At 40.4% G+C, this 17237-nt stretch overlaps 2 protein-coding genes across 4 annotated transcripts in view; one reads left to right on the top strand and one right to left on the bottom strand.

Moving 5' to 3' along the window:
• Positions 1-336: 336 nt before the first annotated feature.
• LOC306932448 (beta-galactosidase-1-like protein 2) lies at positions 337-11421 on the bottom strand. The gene is made up of 18 exons (XM_079514270.1): positions 11252-11421; positions 10703-10771; positions 10516-10611; positions 9934-10042; positions 9700-9792; positions 9226-9307; positions 8938-9002; positions 7558-7642; positions 6564-6701; positions 6049-6129; positions 5693-5799; positions 4748-4894; positions 4287-4358; positions 3910-3988; positions 3146-3233; positions 2523-2634; positions 1712-1828; positions 337-479 (listed from the first exon to the last, which is right to left on the bottom strand). The coding sequence occupies exons 1-18, from the start codon at positions 11413-11415 to the stop codon at positions 369-371; spliced, it is 1815 nt and encodes a 604-aa protein (XP_079370396.1). The 5' UTR covers positions 11416-11421; the 3' UTR covers positions 337-368.
• Positions 8054-17237, top strand: part of LOC306932447 (beta-galactosidase-1-like protein 2) — a 39542-nt gene continuing 30358 nt past the window's right edge. Inside the window, exons 1-5 of one of the 3 annotated variants that reach the window (XM_079514269.1) lie at positions 8054-8186; positions 9906-9999; positions 14743-14928; positions 15620-15688; positions 16001-16096. In XM_079514269.1, coding sequence (XP_079370395.1) covers positions 14765-14928; positions 15620-15688; positions 16001-16096 — 329 coding nt within the window. In that variant the 5' untranslated portion in view covers positions 8054-8186; positions 9906-9999; positions 14743-14764. Of the gene's footprint in view, positions 8187-9905; positions 10000-13213; positions 13490-14742; positions 14929-15619; positions 15689-16000; positions 16097-17237 lie in introns of those variants that run through there. The other 2 variants (XM_079514268.1, XM_079514267.1) reach the window with 2 other exon arrangements.

The raw sequence follows: 17237 nt of genomic DNA, 5'->3' as shown, positions 1-17237 counted from the left end.
GTACGTGTGCGTGTGTCACTGTGTGTGGTGTGTGTGTGCGTGCGTGCGTGTGTCTGTATCTCTGTATGTGCATGCGTGCGTGCGTGCAACTAAGTGCTCGGGGGCACTTTATTCAGTGGAAACAAATAAGAGACTTAAAATAAAGCAATAATCAGTGGAAAAGTGAAATTAATACCTCTGACATTTGAAGATGTTTGGACTTTTAATTCAAGACACATGTTTTATACATAGCTTACTGAGATGCACAGGTTAATAAATGAATTAAATGCATAACTATTTTGTAAATTGACCTTAATCATAATGATGCACATGCAGTCAATAATATCAAGTTATTCTATTGGATAATATTGAGCTATGAAGGATTATTTTCACAGCAGTGTACAGAAGGGGAGTTTGTACACATCCGTTGTCCTTCCATGATCTGGATTTTCTGCGAATAGTATTTTCTCATTAGCCCTTTGTTCCTCAAACACAGTGATCTAAAGCAAAAGAGGGAAAGAAACAGTTCAGGGAGGGGCACTTATTGTGGATTTGCCATTGCGCGTGCATGCGTGCGTGCGTGCGTGCGTGCGTGCGTGCGCGCGTGTGTGGATTATCCAAACGTCCATACAGCCAGACAGAATCTGAAAAAATAGGTGTCTGTAGAGTGCCACTGCAGACCTGAAATTTCAGCACCTGGGATAGTGCCTAGTGAGGGAGGGGCGGTACTTTGCCAGAGCTTAATGGGGCTACTTCACCCCTTTTGCAACCAGATCTTATTTTAATGTTTAGGACACAAGAAACACTTTCCTGGGGGGGTTATGTGTGTAATATGTGTTTCTAGATATTTTAGTCATGACGCCATGTTCATGATAACCAATTTGTCATGAAAACGTGGTCTCACTTCTTTCCTGTACTACAATTGTCTCAGTAAGACCATAGAGTATATATATAATAGAGACTGAACTGGCGCGAAGCTCCGCCCCCCCAGCTATTCATGTCAGTGGAAGTTGCTCAGTGGCGTTTTGAAGCACCCGGAAGACTGCCGCAAGTCCCTCCCAGGACCTCAACTTTGAGGTCCTGAGTGACGTAGGGCAACCGAGCGCTCAACGTTAAAGCCCAGCTGCACGGGGTTTCCCGGTCATGAATCCACGGGTCCGCCTGTAGTCCCTCCTCCTACCACTAGGACCCAGAGCGTCAACGTTGGAAAGTCTGCCTGCCCCCTTGAGTAAGACAGCCCACATGGGGTGTCTCCCAACCACAAGTGCACCAAAGCATTATGGTCATTGTAGGAATTCAACAATCCAGTCAAACCCTAGTCAACCAAACAGACTTAATTATTGTTCTGGCAATAGGGTGCAAATTTCAAATTGTGCTATACTGTTATCTACTACAAATACTATTAACATTGAGTGATTGCAGTTTCTCCATAATGTGAAATGGCCCTTTAATGCAGCTCATAGGGCACCTAGCACTCTACTTCTGGGCCATAGAAGCTGTCAGTCTCTTCTCAGAGGATGCTCTTCCTGGTGTCCTGGTGTAAGAAAACACGGGGAGGCAATCTCTTCTACATTTATTCTCTTGGTCATATTGAAACATGATGGACTGGAGTTTGACATGGATTTGTTCAATTGTGTTGAATGTGTATTTTCTCTAGGCAATATGTGATGCTTCAACAGATTACCCGGGAAGAACTTTTAGTTTTTACCTTATAAAGGCTCATTCAGTATACCTGATTATCTCCATTTTTGAGCCAGGGTCCTGGCAGGTACAGGCATTGCTGGGGACCTATTGACCAGTGACGTCCCAGATTCTGCCCATTGATAAAAACAACCCCTTTGCCCCAACCCTGTGGATGGATGCAGGACACAATAATGATCACTACATTTTTATTATAGTACATTTCTCAAAACGTCTAGATAATGATCATAGTTACAGAATTGAACCGAATGCAACAGTATGGCAAATTGGCAATATGAACAAGTAGAGATATATTAAATCCAGAAGCAGGTTGGGGCAACACATATAAGAGTAATATCACTCCTTTGATTATATTACAAAAATTAGCTTTAAGAATTATTTATAGGATTTTAGGAAATAGGAAATAAAGGATGTTTTTAGGATTCCAGAGCACACTAACAGGCTTTTTATTATCAGGCTTGTTGAAAATCTTTGATTTAGTTGAAACTACGAACATTATTAGTTGTGTACACTGTACAGCGCAAAAAAACGGTTACCAAAACAGAAGTAATTTGAGTTTAGCTCAGAGGATGAGGACCATAGAAGAAGACATGATTTGTTTGCTCGCACAACATTAAAACAAAGGTGTATTTCTGTTACAGGTATAAAGTTATGGAATTCTCAAAACCAGGAGTTGAACTTTGTAGAACAGTGTTTCAGCTTATGAAAGTGTTTAAATTATAATTATAGGGTTAGATTTCATTTTAAGGGTAAAATGAATATAATCATGTAATACCATAAATGAAATGAAATAAATAAATATGAAATGAAATGAAATAAAAGAGCTTGACTATTTTTCTCACAGGCAGTCTGATGAAGGTGTCTCTTGGAGGTCCATCTACAAACAGCTTGGCCTGGAAAAACCCTGGGCAGGAAGATTGATGACTGACAGGCCTCCATTGTCCTGAACTTAATCTGAGAATAGAGGAGAACACCCATTTGAATCACAGAATGTAGCTTTTACATTCCAAATGTATGGTCCACCCTGCTAATATCTGCTAATGTGTGCTGTATACAGTAGAAGGACATATTTCTTGAGGGTGTACCGCAATGTCCTCTGAGATACATCTGAAACCTGCAAATATACAGTACAAGACACATTATGCTAAATGGAAATACAATAAATAATTAGTGAAGTTGAGGGAGTGAGCAGAGAGATGGGGTATGCAACACAGGTCCTGTGAAAAGAATCAAACTCCGGATGTTGCCGTTATCTATAGGGCTAAGCATCTTATTGTGCAGCACACTAACAAAAATGCCAATCATTCAATAAGTATCTGGGGGTTCTTTAATGTCTGTGGGAACTGAAACATCAATACTGTAGCAACATACTTTAGGTATGCCATATCAATATTACAATATTAGTAACATGGGCATGCTGTTAAAAGTTGATCAAATACAAATGGATAGACTGTCTATAACTGACCTTTTTATAAAGCTTGGTTTCATATCTAAACAGTAGATAGTGAAGCCTTTCAGAGGAGCATGATTCAGGAAAATGTCCCCTACAAGTCCTGTCACAAAACAACAAGGGGCATTTGTTTAATATACATTTTGTGTACTGTTTGATCCATGATTGTAGTCGAGTTATTAACAATCTTGCATTAAAAATAATTCACAAATTTGTGATTTGTGAAGCTGAAAATTAGACAATGACAGAAAGATCCATTTAAAATGCTGCTCTGTGACTGATGCGATCAACAGTCCAGAAACAAATAAATCCTGTGCCGTTCTGATCCTCCAAGTACCATAAAGTAAATTCTGAGAACTATCTGCAAATTTGGGTGCCTGGTGGCTCAGCCAGTACAGACCAAATACTCCTTGTGAGCGCGAGGAGCTGGGTTTGAATCTGACCCCAGTCTTGACTCACATATCTCTCCTGCTATGACACTCACACTTCCCTTAGTTTCCTGTCTCTCTATACCAACTCTCTATACTTCATATCTGAAAGAAAACAATGCAAAAAATTAATCTTAACAATACTGTTCTAAGCTATGCATAATATCTAACACAGACAAATACAGTAGTAGGCTATGCACCTGTGAAGTGAAGTCAAATGTATGAAGCTCTTTTAACAGCACAATCTTTCACAACGGAGTAGATGCAGATACACAAGGACAGAACAGACTAATGAACATTTTCGATTTTCCAAACATCATAGCAATGGCACATCAGACTGAAGCTTGAAACCTTTGCGCTGATGATCCAGTGCTTTTCCATAATTCACTCTTCCACAGTTCTCCACCAATATGGTCAATGTTCTCTCTCCCTTAAGCATTAAAACACAGAAAACATGAGGATGTTATTGAGAGAGGACCCTGCACTGCAACTTTAATGCTGACCTCAAGATAAAGAAATTGAAAATGGACGACAGAACAGTTCTGCAAGCAATGGAAGAGTTTCAAAATGAGATATACAGTACTAGTATATCAACAAACAAACAAGCAGTTGTTGGTTTGGATTTATATTGGCAGTGTAGAGAGGAAGAGAATGAAAAGGGAGTGTAAATGAAACAAATAAACTGTATTTTCATAAAGTAATGGGGCATCAGAAATGAAGAATGGTACCTTTCCATCAGGCAGTGCTATCTCATGAGTCTTGTAATCCAAGCTGCCAACAGATTGTCTTTCCACAAAAACCTAGAGGACAGTTAAAGGAGTAGTTTTTACAGCCATTTATATTATTATTTTATTATATTATTTATATAATTTATATTATATTAATATATGATATATTAATATATAACATATATATGGAGGGAAGGGAACTCCCCTTTCTTGCCTTGTGTTTACAGGACTGTTTACACAGTCAAAAATGAATAAATAAATAAAGTAATAATAATAAATGTAAAATTTCTGTATATAGTAGTACTGTATGTCATCAATGTGTTTGACTGTAATGTAACCTGATGAGTGATCAGTGTTTGAATCTATTATGTATTGCACATTTTGTGCAGATCCAAAAAATAATAATTCAAATGTGTGTGTGTGATCTTTCTATCTCTGTCTGTACATGATATCGTTTTTACCAAAGCTCTGTCTCTGATGTTGTTCCTGGAGCTGAGGAAGCCTCCACTGGTGATGGTGGTCTCATACAGGGTGTAGCCATATGACTGACCGTTGTTATTGTTGACAGGAAGATTCTCCATGTTCACGGGCCTCTCTGACCAATACGGCTGGATGAAAAGGTAGAGTAGCTCATTGTCTAATTATTAAAAACTTTTTGTCAACATCACAACAGATATCAGAATGGGGGTTACTGGGCTACTATACAAAAACATATGCATGCATAGAGTATAACTGAGTAGGTACTACTATGTATGTACACAATAATACATCAACCAAATCACAAATTGTTGTGAAAACAAGCAGGTGTGCTGACTTTAGTTTTATTACAGTCAACTGCTATATTCCAAACATCTATCCTGATCATGTACAGTATATCTGATGAGCTTTGATACGTCTGTTCTGGTCCCATGTGGCTGTGGCCGTTAAGCCTTGCACCCTTACCTTGTGTAATGTAACGTTTGAATGAATTTATGCTCATCATTCTGTTGTTCTAAATATAAAATATAAAATGCGTAAAACATGTTTATGAACTGTGTGCGTGTCAGGGGATATCGCCAGTAAGCATAAACAGATGCAGACTAATGTGGCATCACCAGGCTTTCCAATCCGCACTACCTGTGGAAAGCCTTGCCATTCCATTACACTTTTAACCAAGTACCATCCGATCTAAAGACCACCTATTCCAAAACTGCATCTGGTAAGTTCCACACTATATGCACGATTACAGACCATTTACGTATTCCCTGATTGTCTCTAGACATGGATCTGGCAGAGTGAATTGATCCCAATCTAGATGCAGCCACCAACGAGGCAATCTCTATGTGACTGTGCATGACTGTCTGGCTGCCGCTAGCCTTGGAAACCCAGACGTTTTTATTTCCAGGAAGAAATAGGCTGCCGCTGACCTTGTCAGTGAAGTGCAGGCTGTCCCACAGTGACAGGTGTTGCAGAATGACAACAGGCTGGTAGGCTCTCCTTTCCTGGACAGAAGGAAGCTCAGGGAGAGGCTCAACTAGAAACACAAGCATGCAAAAGCTTAGTGAGTAATGAGTTGATATGATTGATAGATCAGACAGACAGACAGACAGACAGACAGACAGACAGACAGACAGACAGACAGACAGACAGACAGACAGACAGACAGACAGACAGACAGACAGACAGACAGACAGACAGACAGACAGACAGACAGACAGACAGACAGACAGACAGACAGACAGACAGACAGACAGACAGACAGACAGACAGACAGAGGCCTTACTGTGATATTGGCTGAATAAATTCCTCAAGAGCTGATATTTTGGAGTGTAGTCACCAGCCTCTGATAATGGAGCGTCATAATCTGAAACACACAAAAACAATTTTGTGTTAAATGATGCATTTATATTTTATCCAAAGCACTTTACATAGATTGTGCATTACATTCACACACCAATGGCAGGAGCACCAATGGAGGAAACCATGCAAGGCACCAACCTGCACATCAGGAGCAATTTAGGGGTTCAATGTCTTGCTCAAGGACACTTCAACAATCGACACCAATTCTAACTCTGGGGGGAGCCCGGGATCGAACTGGGAACCTCACGGAATTCCCATCCAGTCGTTCTACCGACCACTCTACCCCTGAGCCACTGCTGTGTTCATTGAAATATGTAATAATCATGATGATGTTGAACATGTGTAAATAATCATACAAATTTACCCAAACAAAACAATAACACAACATAACATAACATAACAATACAACTATTGTAGGGATACCTATACAGTACCTACCATAACTGCTGACCTGAGGTTTGTAGGTGCCGACATCCATCGCACCATTCATAAAGCCAAAGCTTGTTCCACCATGGAACATGTAGAGATTGATGGAGACGCCTCTCTCTAGGATCTCTGTAATAACAGCTAACATGTCTGTCAGACAGAGGCAGATAAGCAACCCCTGATTTAGTAAACAAAATAATTCACAAGAGAGAATGCTATACCTTGAGATATTGGCAATGGTGTACTGTGGTTGTAGGCATAAGGCAGAAGTAAGAGTTCTATAGATCAGAATACCAATGCCAATTGCTCACAGTTTAGCATGATGTGTAGAGTGTAGTATTGTGATTAGATACCATACCACAAAAAGTAGCAGGGGTCATAATTGAAAAACAAAACAGGGCTGTGTAAGAAAATGTAATTAGGTTACTCTTCCCTGCCTGAACATCCTCAAAGTGTCTCTTCAGAAAGGCACTTGTTTGGGCCGATTCATACTCCTATCTTACCGCTGTTTCGGCGCTGTAGTGCCGAAATGATTTCGGCTCGTCAGAAATTTTCAGTAGCACCGAAGAGCCGACTTTAGGACGGTCCCCGCCCTCCCGAACCTCAAATGACGTCACATTGTAGGCTCTACAGAGCCGAACCGACTTTTATTCGGCTCTAAAATAGTAGTATGAATCGGCCCTTAGTCTTAAACCTCCAGCAGCTCCAGTGTATCTACACAAGAGTGTCCGACACTTTGTCCAAGGTGCCAATTGAACGAAACAGGGCCATTTTGAAAAAGACAATGCCTGCTCAGCAAACACTTTCCCTAGATAATTGCCCAGACATTGTGTAGAAGTACTCCTGCTGGCCTGGAATCAAAATCCCACCAGAGACAAGTCTTTCTGTGCATTCCCATTCTGCGTCTCCCTCTCCGTTTTCCTGGTAATCTGTCTCAATAAAGGAGAAAAGAAAAACAGCTAAGGGAATGGGCAGTCTGCTCTGCATGGGTACACAATACACATACCCTCTGCATGGAAAACATGGTGGTGATCTCCCCAAACGTCAAACCAGCCAGACCAATACTCCATCACCATGAGCGGTTTCTGGGGCTACATGAAACATGAGGCGGAAAAAAGTGAATATAAATTTAGAATGAGAGAAAAATGAAACCAAAAATGAAGACAGTTGTTATGATATTAGCCCATGCACAGTACATCTTAGTCTATGTACTTGAACTTGAGATACAGTGTACTTGATATGTATTGTGTACTGCCTGTACTGTAGCATACTTTATAGATAGGCTACGAGAGACATCTCGGTGGCAGCAAGGTCAGCCTTGCTGCAGTAGGCACGTCTCATATCTTATTGTCACGTCATTATGATCCAGCAGCACTAGTATATATGTTTCCTGTTTGTGTAATAAATAGCGTGATACTGTCTCGTTTCTCGTTAATTTGTTCTCCCGGGTACCCGCCACCGCAGTCGCCGTACCAAAGGAATACTTCAACAGGATTGTCACACACCACCCAGCCTGCACACACTACCTGTCTGTCAGAACCAGACGAGGGTCCAGTACTTAGAGATTACAACAACAGTGTCCTTGTGAAGTGCAAAGGAACTTTACAAACAACTGGTGCACATATTCAGACAGAGGTAAGTGTGTTGTAGGCCTATACAACTTCAGAAACAAGCAAATGTATTGTACTAGGCACTTTGATAACTGGTCTTTTTTTTCCAAGCTCCACAACATCCAGTGAATACAACGATAGCAGTAGTCTAAATTAATTTATTGACAAAATGGCAGTGGTGGAAAAAGTACTCAATTGTTTTACTTAAGTAAAAGTACCAATACTGCAATTTAGAACTACTTTGTTACAAGTAAAAGTACGGAATTGAAAATGTACTTGAGTAAAAGTACAAAGGTATCGGCATCAAAATGTACTTAAAGTACTAAAAGTAAAAGTACTCATTGTGCAGAATGTGCCATTTCACAAGTTCAAAATGTGTACAAAATCTATTTAAAATAGCAGATCTACAAGCTCACAAGGTGTCGTGTTGCGACGCATTGTGAGCTTGTAGATCGGCTATTTTCAAATGGCCGAAATGTATAAGGCTGAAGTGGTTAATGTATGTTTTCTAATCAAAATGAAAATCTCCAAAGTAACTAGTAACTAAAGTTTTCAAATAATTGTAGTGAAGTAAAAGTACACATTTTGGCTCTGAGATGTAGTGGAGTAGAAGTACTGGAAATTGGAAATACTCAAGTAAAGTACAAATACCTCAAAATTGTACTTAAGTACAGTACTTAAGTAAAAGTACTTAGTTACTTTCCACCACTGCAAAATGGGTGCAAAGGTTAGACAGCCGCTATCACCATGTAATAGACCCGTCACCCTATACATACCTGCATATCAGCTAGGTATGGTATGGCTCCAAAGGACAGTCGCTGAAGGTTTATTGTTTTTAGAACTAAAATGAAGAACATTTAATTAAGGGACAAACTAGAAGCATACAGTACTATACATACAGTATAAATCAGGAACATTTAGTTTAAAAGCTTCAGCAGATATCAATAGATTTCAAAACTATATGATTCTATGCTACATGTTACCATGCATAAACAATGCCCTGTATTTGTGTGAAATTATTATTAACTCTTGTTTTGGAAGAAAACTCATCAGGTTTTCAATACCTCCCTCCGCTCCACCACATCTCAAACCCTCCCAGTTGTCAGAAGTCAGCAGAAGCTCATTGATCGCTCTGGACTGTAGGCACTGCGGGCAAATTAAAAGCATACAGTGCGGGGGGAGGGAGGGAGAGGGAGAGAGGATCAATGAGGATTTGACTTTATTAATAAACACAAATATTCTACGTATTATAATGCAGTTGCAATATCACCCATGCAATATCATTGCAATGTTTCTAACAGGTATGTGCAACAATATACTGTAAATGAAATGCATCATCTCATCACATCATACTCATGCATCCAATACGGTTCTGCTCTTTTCATTTCTTTATTTTATTTACGTGTATATTCATCTTAAAACAAATTCTGAATCTCACAGAAAAGACACTCTTCAAAAGACATGCATTATACCATATAGGAACTGGAGAGTCTGGAGTGTTATGTCAGATTGTCAGGGAGTGAAGTAAATAATCTTACATCTTTTATAAAAGCCATGTATTTCTCATCTTTGGCAAATGAGCCATACTCATTCTCCACTTGAACTGCAATGATGGGTCCACCTTCCTCAAACTAGAAAAACATAAGAACATTATGCAGCTGCCAGCTAGTCAGTAGACAGACAGACAGGATGTATGGATACATAGATACATAGAGTAGTAGCGCTTCTCTTTTCTCATTTTCAGACATTCCTGGATGACTATTTCAACTTACCATCAGAGGTCTTATAAGTGGGATGAGCTTGTCAAAATAGGAATTAACAGCAGTTACAAATCCAGGGTAAGTTGTCCTCAACTGCATGTTTTCATCTTGTAATAACCAACTGAAAAACAGAATAACAAAGAACACAATTAATAGTTAAATAAATAAATATAGTTATGTTGGCTATATCATTCTAGTGTTTCTCACAGTTAAATTACTCAGGATTTATTTTGCACCGGATAACGCTAATTCAAACTATAGATTGTGAATATCCTTCTTTGATGTTGTATTCCCAAGGAAAGTCAAGGAAAGAGTAGATCTCATGTCAAGAACACATATTTTACCTATAGAGCAGTCGTTTTCAAACCCTTTCATGTCAAGGACACCCACATTAATATGCATTTGGCTGCGGACCCCGTCTGAAAATATTGTGTGACCTGACCCCCATACAAGATTTGTGTTGCTAAGATGTTTTTAAAAATATTAAAAACTCTTCAAAACATAATTTTGCTGCATGGGGACTCCATGGAACCCCCTCAAGGACCCGTGGGGATCCATGTACCCCTTTGAGAACCAATGATGACCTAAGAGTACCTGGGCAGCCCACCTAAGTCCCACTCAGCACAGATGTACGGTCCAGGACGCAGAATGACCCACAGACCCAAATCTGCTGCTAGACAGATAAAGGCCCTGAAAGAGACAATACAATAAATACAAATGAAAAAAACACAGCACATTCTGTGGTATTTAAGAATTGTACAGTGTGAGAATATAGCCTTACTTTAGGTCCAACTGATCCTGAAAATTGAACACCCCTTTCTCAGGCTCATGCAGGTTCCATGGCACATATCTGAAAAAGGATCAAAATGGCGTAACAGCATGCTTGCACATCAATACTAAAACACAGATGCTGCACTGAGGCCACACATGAACAAATAACATTAAACCACCTGGATTCAAAGTTTGAATCCAGGTGGTTATACAGACTCTACGTTATTTTTTGAGGGTTTGAATTGCAAACCCTCATCTCCCACAAGAGAAACCAGACATGCTCTCACCTGTTAAATGGAGGCTTCTGTTCCTCAGGTAGGGCTACTCTGCTTGCTACTGTATGTTGCTTTTGAACTTTGGTACTTTGTGATGAATGAGAAAGCTTCGCTATAGTTTCATAAAGCAATCAATAATCCAATGTTTCAAAAACGCTGGTTTGAAATACATAAATAAATACTTTGCATCAGAGCTACGAGTGTGCAGCTGCTCTCTCTGTCTTTCATGGCCACCAAAACAACAATTGTTAGTCTGTTATTCTAGGTACAGTCGGAGTGCTCACGTTGTGAGAGTATTGAGGCCACAGGCTTTCATCTTCAGCAGCCGGTCCTCCCAGTAGGCTCTGGGGACACGGAAGTAGTGGATGGAGCCTCCCAGAATGCGGAAAGGTTCACCTTCCAGGGTGAACTGGGAGGAGTTGGCCTTCAGACCCTCCATGTGGCTCATTCTCCTCACTTCACAGGGATGTCTGGAAGGAAACAAAAATATGTTTACATCTTTGTGTTTGAACTATTAGTTCTTAATAGCCAATAGTTTCCAAGGTACGTAGGCTATAGAGCGTCGCAGTCCCGCCCCCTACCATGGCCCAGGAAATGAATCCCAATGCATTTTTCCCATAGACATTTCGAAAAGTATTTATTTAAAGACGGTTACGCCACGGACAAAGCCAACTCGAGTCGTGACAACTCATGACAACACAAACAATATTTTGGACCAAACAAATAATTACAAATAAGAAAAACAACAAAAAAAGTGTTGTAACCTGCCGTTTTTTTCTTCTTTCTAATTATTTTTTCAGCCCCAAAAATTGTGTTTGTTGTCATGATTTGTCACGACTCGAGTTGGCTTTGTCCGCGGCGTAAACGTCTTTAAATAAATACTTTCTGAAATGTCTATGAGGAAAATGAACGGAGAATCATTTCCTGGTCCATGGTAAGGGGCGGGACTGCGACGCTCTATAGTGAACACACAATATTTCAGCACAGCCCAAATTTTGTTAATCAATACTAGATGAAGCATATGGTAATAGATCAGCCCTTTTCCTCCTATGCCCAGCTGTCCGGGTTTGTGTGAACATAAACATTGGCTGATGATTGGCTGATCACCCCATAGTGATGATTTGATTGGCTGAGCAAAATGTATATTGAAGATAAAAGTGAAGACGCCAAAAGTGATTGGCCGGAATTACATTTGTTATGATTTGATTGACTGAGCACGGAATGACGTATGATGATGTATGATGATAAGAGCGCTCAAAGTAAGGACGCCACAAAGTGATTAGCCTTGAGGATTAGCCTTGAGGACTTGAGGATAAAAAGTGAGGACAGAAAAGTGAAGACGTAAATTGTGAATGGCCTGAATGAAGTGAGCGCCCCTCACTTCACACGAGTGTGATTTTTTTGTACATGTCATTAATTGTCATAACTCCTGACAAAACTTTGTGATTTTGTGTAGATAGAATGATCCAAGTACAGAGACAACTTAGGTCCAATTTACTGAGTCTAGAGCTAGGTTACTATATCTGTGTTGGTTACAACTATAGCCATGGAAGTATAAAGAACATGTTATGTTGTCTCTCAGCGCAAGGCCGCACTGAAGCTGTTGTGTACTAAGCCTATACAGACTTTCAGAAAATTAACAATACAAATACAATTAAAGACAACCTACCAAATGTTAGCACGGAGGATGTCCCAAACCACGGCCACAGAAAACCAACAGCATCTACAATACTGTCAATCAATACTGTATCTTGGGTGGAGTTGGGGAACATTTGACCAGATGACGGTGCTGCATGGCCTGCTGGGAGGCCTAGAATAGCCTACCGTGGATAAAGGAAACTATTGTTGATTTGGAACGACACGTTCAACATAAAGGCACCCTCTGTGACTGTGTATGTGTGTGTGTGTGTGTGTGCCGCGTGTGTGCGCGTGCGTGCGTGTGAGACAGAGAGAGAGGGGGGCAGAGAGAGGGGGGCAGAGAGAGGGGGAAGGGGGGGAGAGAGAGAGAGAGAGGGGGGGGGGGGAGAGAGAGGTGGGGAGATAAAGGGGGGGAGAGAGAGGGGGGGGAGGGGGGGTACTCGCTTGTTTGGGGACTTTACAGGAGTTTTAAAGTTAAACCATCCTGCACTCAATAGTCATTTGCTGCCACCTGTGGGATATTGATATAATTACACCCTTCACTTTCAGCTGTAGCACACTCCGAGTCCGTGCATTTGACATAGGCTAAGAAGTCATTGCTGTGGCAAGCGTGCTGACTACTAGGACTTACTTATATAATAAGACTGACTTAATGTAGATATAATATTAACTTTATCTTTAGTAATTACTATTATATTATATGACTATTATTATATACTACAGCTACATACTATTACTTAGCTGCTGCAGCTGCTGCGGTCCTGTCACAACAACTTCAACTCAGGAAGCTCATCGATGGTTGTTCGCTTGTCTCTAAAGCAACGATATGCCATTATACTATGTTTTACCATCGCTGGCGGGATCATCGTGTATCAATTGACAAGGTAAGACAAACAGACAAACACTTGCAGCATTGCAAGGTTAACTTCTTTAAGGGAATACAAAGTTTGACAGATGTAAACAACGCGTGTCAAACTCAAGCCCACCACAACACATGTACTCACTGCCATGGGCTGTGGCTTTCAGGCATGCCTCAAGTTGTGGAAAAAGGACAGATCAGGTCAGGACACTCCGCTTGACCCCATTGACATGGACATTGGACACGTCGACGAGACACGCGTGTCGTCTCGTCACTGTAACATAAGAGTGTGTGTGTGTGTGTGTGTGTGTGTGTGTACTGAGAGTGACAGTCAATTCTTCATTTAGCCTACGCTACGGTAAATATCGCCTTTCAATTAATTCAATTTTTTTGACTGGGGAGTCATATTTTGACAGCAGAGAGACTACCCGTCATAATTTCTATAAGTATTGGACAGTATTAAGATGTTGATATTGATTTTGTATTCATCTCTAGAGCCCCATAGTGTCTATTTCAAACACAGTGTTTTTTGACAGCAGAAACTTCCTGTCATAATTTCACCCCTTCCCTATCTAATTATTGGACAGTATTAGGATGTTGATATTCATTTTGTATTCATCCTCAGGGCCCCACATCACACCATAGGCCTAGAATGCACTAGTGTCTATTTAAAACACAGAGGTTTTTTGATTTGTATTCATCTTTAGGGCCTAAAGGGCTCCATTTTCGTCACCACTAAACCCCTTATCCCTACACTTCTTTGCCTTTTTTTTTACTATTTTGCAAAAAATAGTCTACAAGCTCACAACGTGGCAATGTAGATTGGCTAGTTGAACTATTCAAAAATGTTTTTCAAAATAGTAAAAAAATGCAAAGAAGTTTAGGGATAAGGGGTTTAGCGGTGACGAAAATGGAGTGTCTGTTTCAAACACAGTGTTTTTTGACTGGGGGAGTCATATTTTGGCAGAAACTGCCTGTCATAATCTAATTATTGGACAGTCTTCATATAGGCCTAGAGGAGTTCATTTTGGGATTTTTCTCTATCACTAAACACAGGTGAAATTCACTAAACACCCAAACACCTGGGGTGTCTGTACAGCCATCTATCTATCTATCTATCTATCTATCTATCTATCTATCTATCTATCTATCTATCTATCTATCTATCTATCTATCTATCTATCTATCTATCTATCTATCTATCTATCTATCTATCTATCTATCTATCTATCTATCTATCTATAATTAAATGTTATTAATAGATTTCCCCCCCTCTAGACATCCTCCTGAAGTGAGGAGAATGAGCCACATGGAGGGTCTGAGGGTCAACTCCTCCCAGTTCACCCTGGAAGGTGAACCTTTCCGCATTCTGGGAGGCTCCATCCACTACTTCCGTGTCCCCAGAGCCTACTGGGAGGACCGGCTGCTGAAGATGAAAGCCTGTGGCCTCAATACTCTCACAACGTAGGGACCCTACTGTACCGTTAGGCTGGTGACTGCACATGTTTTCCATTTAATAAATGAACTAGACCCGCCCCCTTCCTATACAAAAACCATTGTAACTTAGGATAGATTCATCAAAAACACCTGTCCTTCAGGTGATTGATGGTGACCTTGGGGATCCTTATTCTTCTTATTTTCCCCCCAAAAATATATAAAAAAAAGGAAAAAGGGAATTGAAAAAAAAAAACACGGGCACCTCACGTATTAGATAGAAGGACAATATCAGTCACCTGAAGGACGGGTGTTTTTGATGAATGTATCATGGTTAAAATGGAGTTCGAAGTTACAATGGGTTTGTATAGGAAGGTGGCGGGGCAGCTAAAATGAATATCAAATATCTAAATATTTAGTCAAGCAAATTAAAAACGGTCTGGGGTGTTCACATAAGCCTGAGTAGACAATAAAATGACAACGTTTTTGTGAAAGTGAAAAATATATCCCTTTAACTTTGAGCAACATCTTCTCCCATTTCTACCCACTGACCACAAGGTCTGTCTATTCAAGTTTGTCAGAATGAAATATGGTCTACCTTATATGTTCATAATATAATAAGGTTTAAAATGCAGGAAGAACAAATCACATGTTTAAGAAGTGTTTACAAAAGGGCCGCTAGGCCATCCATCATTAATTGTCACTTATTTTTTCCCCCCAGATATGTGCCATGGAACCTACATGAGCCTGAGAGAGGGGTGTTTAACTTCCAGGGACAACTGGATTTAGAGTAAGAAATAATGGCATGTGTGTAGATGAGGCTTGTAGTTTTACATCTAAATACAGTAGGTGGCACTGCTGCGTTTTTTCCACATTGCTGGTGTTTTGGTTTATTCCCCTTGAAATGATTTTAGACTGTCAGTGTTTCTTACAGTAAATCTATCGTATTGATTAAACAAAACTAACAGAACTGCTAGTTATTAAAAATGGATGTCAATTCACATTCAGTGTATTGTAAAGTTTCCTCAGTACCTGAAAGAAAAAACAGAATTGTTAACGACCGTATTGAGTGTGACTTGACTGCAACATGTCCATCTCTTAGAGCCTACCTCGGCATAGCAGCAAAGCTGGGTCTTTGGGTTCTTCTGCGTCCTGGACCTTACATCTGCGCTGAATGGGATTTGGGGGGACTGCCAAGGTAAAAGTTCCTGTTGATTTGAGCCTTAATAGGTTGATCCATTAAGGGAATGAACTCTGATCGCCAAGGCCGGCCCAAGGGGCTGGCGGAACAGTTAACCCGTCTAGGGCGGCAGGTTGCTGTAGCCCTCAAAATAATACAATAAAATAAAAATTAAATATGCATGCGGGGGGGGGAGACGACCTCTACTAATCTCGCATTGGGCGCTGAGAGGCATCGAACTGGCCCTGGCGGTCGCTGATACTAGCACCATGAATTGCGCTCCACTTACACCCGCTTGCTATAGGGCATAACAGTGGGCGTAGTTTTCTGGCACCACTGAAAGGTCTGCCATTCATTTAATCAATTATTTTAAGCCCAGAAAAAAATCTAAAAACAAAAATAAAATGCTAAACAGCATATTTATTAAATGTAGTAAATCATATTAATTATTCAAATAATTTGTTTCACAGAATCAAAGGTTTTATGGTCATGAATCACCAGGATTCTGGATGGCTTGATTCTAGGCTAGATATCTTTGTAAATCTCTACTGAAAAAATAAAAAAAATAAAATAGCAGATCTTTCAGTGGTGCCAGATAACCACGCCCACTGCTATGCCCTATTGAGCACCGAAGTCTGACATAATTGACGCTTCCTACCTGGGTCACGGTCCCCCCCCCCCCCCCGCGTTCCGAATCCCTATAGGCGTGTTTAATATTGTGTCATATAAGAACTCAACTGTATTCCAAAAAGAAACAAACAAGCATGGCGGTTTATCTCATGTATATGAGGCATCAACTGACGGTAATGTTACGTGGCCGAATTAATTCAATCTTTGCCAGAAACAGGCTGTATCAAATATGAGTGACTGACTATTGTAAACATCAACGATTCAGAGCCACCTCTCCGACAAAATCACTGGGCCAGTTTGTTTATTTGTTTGACCACAATGTTTATGGGACGATTTTAAGATGACCCAATGTTATTCTCTGTGGAGAAATAAATTTCTTCCGTGACCCAGGGGATGAACAAGTGACGTCAGGACTTCAGTACCCTGTCTTGAGGTCCGACTCACGAAAGATATTGCACAAATGGTACAGTATGCCAGTGCAAACACAGCCATAAAGTTTCACATCTAGGGGGCGCTGTAGCGCAGTCGG

Source organism: Electrona antarctica (genome assembly GCF_951216825.1).
Source record: "Electrona antarctica genome assembly, chromosome: 11".
NCBI lineage: Eukaryota > Metazoa > Chordata > Actinopteri > Myctophiformes > Myctophidae > Electrona > Electrona antarctica.
Note: the sequence above shows the minus strand (reverse complement) of the source record. Positions and strands in the feature narration are given on the sequence as shown.

Coding starts and splice junctions, on each gene's coding strand:
- LOC306932448 (XM_079514270.1), bottom strand. CDS start 11,415: ATGAGCCACATGGAGGGTCTGAAGGCCAACTCCTCCCAGTTCACCCTG. Junction 9,003..9,225: donor ATGTGGTGGAGCGGAGGGAG/GTATTGAAAACC, acceptor TCTTCATTTTAG/TTCTAAAAACAATAAACCTT. Junction 3,234..3,909: donor ACTGGATCATCAGCGCAAAG/GTTTCAAGCTTC, acceptor GTTTTGTGACAG/GACTTGTAGGGGACATTTTC.